This window comes from Galeopterus variegatus, unplaced genomic scaffold (assembly GCF_000696425.1).
Source record: "Galeopterus variegatus unplaced genomic scaffold, G_variegatus-3.0.2 Scaffold109, whole genome shotgun sequence".
Classification (NCBI taxonomy): Eukaryota; Metazoa; Chordata; class Mammalia; order Dermoptera; family Cynocephalidae; genus Galeopterus; species Galeopterus variegatus.
The window spans coordinates 51589-57370 of record NW_007726220.1 but is presented as its reverse complement, the minus strand read 5'-3'; the positions used below and the strand labels follow the sequence as shown (position 1 = coordinate 57370).

General features: G+C 54.1%; 1 protein-coding gene and 1 long non-coding RNA gene across 2 annotated transcripts in view; one reads left to right on the top strand and one right to left on the bottom strand.

Annotated features, from left to right (window-relative positions):
- AIM1L (absent in melanoma 1-like) overlaps positions 1-1192 on the top strand; it is a 20006-nt gene extending 18814 nt beyond the window's left edge. The window contains exons 19-20 of the mRNA XM_008586380.1: positions 836-995; positions 1104-1192. Of these exons, the coding sequence (XP_008584602.1) occupies positions 836-995; positions 1104-1192 (249 nt within the window). The remainder of the gene's footprint in view (positions 1-835; positions 996-1103) is intronic.
- Positions 1193-2845: 1653 nt separating this feature from the next.
- On the bottom strand, positions 2846-4645 carry LOC103601726. Its single transcript, XR_551472.1, has 2 exons — positions 4522-4645; positions 2846-3200 (listed from the first exon to the last, which is right to left on the bottom strand). It is a non-coding gene; the product is annotated as an uncharacterized LOC103601726 (long non-coding RNA).
- Positions 4646-5782: the final 1137 nt, after the last annotated feature.

Here is a 5782-nt window from a genome sequence, read left to right as displayed (position 1 = left end):
CTGAGCGTGGTGCTGACAACACCAAGCCAAGGGTTACGATCCCCTTACCGGTCATCTTTTTAAAAAAAAGAAAGGAGAATGGGGAGTATCAGGTAGCTCTGACAAGGGGAGACCTTCCTGAGAAGGTGACCTTTGAGGGAGGCAGCCATGCAGATGTCCGAGGGGAGAGCATTCCAGGTAGAGGGGACAGCGGGTGTGAAGGCCTAGAGGTGGGAACATGCCTGGCATTTTCAAGGACTAGCAAGGACCCCTGAGTGGCTGGAGTGAAGTGAGTAGGGGGAGGTTGCAAGAGATGAGGTCAGAAAGGTTATGGGGAGTGTAGGTCTTTGTAGGCCATTGAGAAGTCTTGTCTCTTACTTGGAGCGAGAGGAAATACTGCCTTTGCCTGGCTCTGCATCAAGCCCTTCACACGAATGCCTCCTATAATTCTTAAAAAGCACTATAGGGCAGGTCCTGTTGTACTACCATTTTACAGCTGAGGAAACCAGAGCACAGAGAGGTTAAGTAATTTGCTGAAAGTCACACAGCCAATAAATGTGTGGAGATTTATCTAATAATGCTAAAGCCTGTTCTTTGGGAGTCCATCATGGGAGGATTCCTGGAGGAGCTAATGTTTTTCTAGTTTTTTTATGGTTTGTCATGTTGAACCCTCACAAAAACCAGCATTCGGGGATTCCTATCCCCAAGGAAACTGAAGTTCAGAAGGATTAAGAGACTTGCCTAGGGCTACAGTCCATAAGAGCCAGGATTCAAAGCTGGATGTGTCAAGGGTGTCTTAGGTATGGTGGAGTCCCTGTGGGGAGGAACAGTGCTTAATGACCTCCTGGGGCCTCAGGTGGCCCCCACCATGAGTCTGCAGGTGATCGGATCCCCCAGCCCAGGATCCAAGGTGGTGCTGTGGGCTGAGAGTCGCCTCCCGCGCCAGACGTGGAGCATCAATGAATCGGGCCACATCTGCAGCCAGATGTTCGAAGGCCAGATCCTGGACGTGAAGGGTAATGTGGGATGTGCATGTGGGAGAGGGCACCTGAGGGACTGAGGACAGTGGAGACCCCAGCTCTCTCTGACTATCACCCCATCTCTTAATCCCCCCCCACCCCCAGGTGGCCGGGGCTACGACCGAGACCACGTGGTGCTGTGGGAGCTGGCCGAGGACAGGGAATCCCAGATCTGGACCATACACGTGCTTTGAACTCCCTTCCCCATCTCCTTCCAATCCCCAGGTGGCTTTTGCTGGGATGAAATGTTTTTATAGGGTTTTTTGTTGTAACATAAGCTGTTTTCTAAGATGCTGCCTGATATCCTTGTCTCTGTGCACCTTGATGTGTGGGGGTGGGGGTGGGGATTTGTCCACCTGCCTTTTCCCTTTGCCCTCTTCTCTCCCCGCTCTTTTTTTTTTTTTGGTGGGTGTGGCTCAGATGTAAGGCCTCCGTCTGCCACCAGAGGGCGTCATGGGACCAGACTAACTGGTGAGTGGTCGTTTATGTAGTCACCCGAATGCCACGTTCTAAGAGTCTGCTCTGAGCAAGGCCTGGCACTGGGCTTTGGGGGCGCAAACACAAACCAAGCCCCCTGATCCCTGCCCTCAGGGAATTCACAGTCCAGTGGAAGACTCTGACAGGTAGGGTGATACATTCAATGACAGGGTAAGAACAGAAGTGGGGGGATGCTCAGAGAGGGACCTAAACCACCTAGGGGTGCAGGGCAGGCTGCCTGGAGGAGGGGACCCTCAGCTGAGGTGGAGAGGATGGGAAGGAGTCAGCCAAGCTAGAGGGTGGCAAAAGGAAAATGTTCTAGGGATGCAGGTGAGTCCAGAGGTGAAAACTTAGAAGTTCAGGGCAATGGGGGCAGAGGGGGCCGGTCAGGAGAGATGAACAGCAGCCGCACCCCACAGGGCCTTCCCCAGGGCGCCTCTCCACTTCCCCCAACTCTGGTCTCAAGGCCTAAAGGTTTGGCTTCCATCAAAGAAGCCAGGGCAGGGGTCTGGGTCCTAACCTAGCTGAGTGGGCATGACATAGAAGAGGAGGACCTCCCTCTGTCCTCCAATCTAGATCTAGCAGATACTTCTTGGCCCCTTGGCTGAGGTCCTCAAGGAAGAGGCAAGATGGGAGGGGCCTTGGGGGCTGCTCTGGGGCTCCCTTCCTTCTCTGCAGCTCCCAACACCCGAGAGCCAGGAGAGGTAGCAGTGGTTAGAGCAGCCATTTGCCCTTCCTGTCTTCCCAGGTCATGGGGAGGGGGTGGGAAGTTGACAGTGGCCTCTTCATCCTTCTCCAGCCGCCAGTGGTTGGAGAAGAAAGGACAGGTGGGTGCTTGTGAGGCTGATTTTCTGGGGAACTCCAGAGACTGAGGGGGGTGGTCTTCCGGGACCTGGGGATTTCCCTGAATCTGTCATTCTGAGGACCCCCAGGTACTGGTGTCTGAGTACCCAGGGGGCTGTCTGAACCTGGGGATGTCCAGGGTCCAGATGGCAGAGTCGTAAAATCTCTGGGACCATCATTCCAAAACACACAGGGACAGGAGAAGCAAATGCACCTGAAGAGACGGTGAGGTGGCCAGTTCTAGGCCCTGTCCCTGCAAGGTGATCTAAGGGGACGTGCCCTCATCATTTGGACTTCTGGGTGGGGAAGCTGGTTGGGAGCTGGTGCCCCCTTCCTGCCGATGGGGGCAAAGGATGCTCCTTGGTGCTGCTGCAAACCTGGCCCATTTGGACTTCTGGGTGGGGAAGCTGGTTGGGAGCTCTCTGGTGCCCCCTTCCTGCCGATGGGGGCAAAGGATGCTCCTTGGTGCTGCTGCAAACCTGGCTTCTGGCGCCGGTGACATCCAGTGAGCACATACAGGACCCCGCTCCAGATACAAGAATAGCTTTATTGACTCCCAGCTGGGTGGTGCTTTCCCTGCCACATCAGGACCTCCCCAACTTGGCTATTGCCCCCATGGCACTATCAGTTTCTACAAGCTGGTGATCTCTGGCATCAACCTCTTCCAAGGATTAGGAAGGCGTTCTCTGGCTAGTGATGGTAGCAGCTGTTTCAGGGGACACAGGGCTAGTGCTGAGGTGTGTCACTTCAGCTGAGGCAGAAGAAGTAGATGAGGATGTTGGCCAAGAAGAAAAGGAAACTGCCACCGCCCGTGGCGCTGAGTGCTGGGGCCCCACTTATGTGGATGGTCTGGTTTCCTGAGCCCAAGACTACAGTTTGTATCTGCAAGAGAAGTGGCGGAAGCTCAGGGGGCTTTTGAATCTCATGTTTGTTATATTTAAAAACACAGCCCCACCCCCATAAAGCAGTCCTCCGTCCTCCGTCCCACATGACCACTACTTCTACCACAAGGTCCTGTGGTGGGTGGGGAGGGGTGCTGCTTCCTCCCTGGCCCACCCTGCACGGAACATTCCTTTCACCTCTCCCAAGCCATCAGCCCCTCCAGCATAGAGGGAGACAGGCGAGCCCCAGCCCTCGACCTTGCTAGCCCGGCAAGGGGCTCAGCCTCCCCGAACCCCCGTTTCCTCGCCTTCTGAGTGGGGAGAAGTTCTTCATGGTTGTGAAGGTCACATGAGATAGGGCTGACTGAGAAGTCACTTGGCAAAGTGTGGGGGGCGTGGATGGGCTGGTGGGGAAATGGCCAGATGGGATTCAAGCTGTCTTTAACGCTTGATCAAACTACAACTAAAAGTGCTCTTGATGGAGATGAAGCAGTTTTTTTTTTTTTTTCCTTTTTGTCTTTTTTCGTGTCCGGCAACGGATCGCAACCCTCAGTGTCGTGCCCTCACCGGACTGGGACCGGCAACGGGATCGCAACCCTCGGTGTTGCTCCCACACCTCGCTCAGCCAGTGAGCGGCCAGTCTGTATGTGGGATCCGAACCCTCGGCAGGAGCGCCACTGCGCTCCCAAGTGGCGCACTGTAGCAGTGCGCCACCGGGCCGGCCCGATGAAGCAGTTTTTGAGGGTGATGGAGCTATTCTTGATCAAGAACTTGATGGCTCCTGTCTCTTATACTGAACTAGTCCCTTCTGGGTGCATGGGATGCTACCAAAGCTGCCTCCTGGAGTAGCAGTCGACGCGACTCCAGCTGTTTCTGAACTTGGACCGTTCTGTCTTCTTTGCATACCCAAACAGCCAGGCTTCTCCCTGGCAAGGGGGCAGGGGGTGGCCCCTACCACCTCCAGAACCAGAGCAAGCTCCACTTGGACATTTCCTGGCCCCCTCCCAACAGGACCATGTCCCCAGGCTCCCTGTGGGTCGATGCCATCCTCACTCAGGACTGTAACCAAGCCCAGAGTGCCTGACGTCCTGTAAGTGCTCCCCAGCCATGCATACAGGCTTCTGCTCAGGGGCAGTCTTCAAGCAGTCTGACCCCAGCCAGAAGGTCTAGAAGATTCCCTGGGTCCCCTGTGGGAGCCTGTCTGCCTCTGTTCCCACAGGAGAAGGCTGGGTCCCCCGGAGCCTGCATTCCCTCCCTCTCATGCCAAGCAAGTTTGAGGAGTCCTGGCCGGGGTGCCAGGGACTCTGAGGATCTGCTCTTACCTGCATCATAACCAGGAGGCTGATGGTGAGCAGGAGGAAGCAGAAGCCCTTCATCTTGGGAGAATTTTGGTGCTCTCCTGGTAGCGGCTTTGGAGATGCACGGGGCTGTCTGCAGGCCTCTTCGGCTCGGCTGCTTTTGAAGCCAGAGGCAGGTGAGGCAGGGTGGGGACGGGAGAGGAAGCAGGGACTGCACGCAGGGGAGGGGCGCTGCTTCCTTTCTCCAGCCCTGCGGTTTGGTGATACAAGGCCCTAGGTTCTTTTTTTTTTTTTGTCCTTTTTGAAACCGGCCGCACCACCCTCAGCCAGTGAGCGCACCAGTCATTCCTATATAGGATCCGAACCCGCGGCCGCAGTGACTTCTAGATAGCAAGCAGGCCAGATCCCAGCCATGGGAGGGAGGCAAACCAAGGAGGCAACTGCAGGCACGAATAGGGCTCTGGGCTAGGAGTCATGCGTCCTGGGGATTGAATGCTGGTTGAATCACTTACCAACTTTGAGACCCTGGGCCAGAAACTGTACCTCTCTGAGTCTAACAAAGTTTCTGCCAGAGGATTAAATGAAATAGTAACCCATTTTAAAGAGCCAACATAGAGTAAATATTACACTTAAAACAATTTTTTTTCCCCTTGGCTGGCCAGTTAGCTCAGTTGGTTAGAGTCCAGCCTTATAACACCAAGGTCGTGGGTTTGGATCCCCCTACCGGTCAGCTACCAAAAAAAAAAACAATTTTTTTTTTTAAAGAAGATTGGGGTAGGAGATAGCAGCTGAAAAAGGCTGGGATAGATTTAGTTTTCAAGATAAGGTTGTGGATGGCACCACAGGTTCTGAATGAAGGCTTGGGAAAGATTTAGGAAGGGATGGTAGGTTTCTTTGAAAATGATGGGGAACTGGATTAGGAATCAAGAAACCTAGCTCTTAGCTAGGCTGTTCTCTGTAGGCCTCAGGTTCCTCTTTCCAAGTGAGAAGACGGAAATGGATTATTTCTTTTAAGACCTAGCATTTTGTGATTTGGGTAAAGAAACTAACAGATGGGTTGCTAGGATGGGTGGGAGGGGAGCTAGTGGAGGGACAAGTAGGTGGCTGAACTGCGGTGGAAGGGGATTTGGGGTGGCGGGGTGGTTGTAAAGTCCCAGCTGGGGTGGGCAATGGGACAGATGGCAGAGCTGCTTGGATGGGGCTCCATTCCGTATACATCCTGCCACTTTAGTCTCTCCGTGATGCTGTGTAGTAGGTTTTATAATTATCCCCATTTGACTGATGA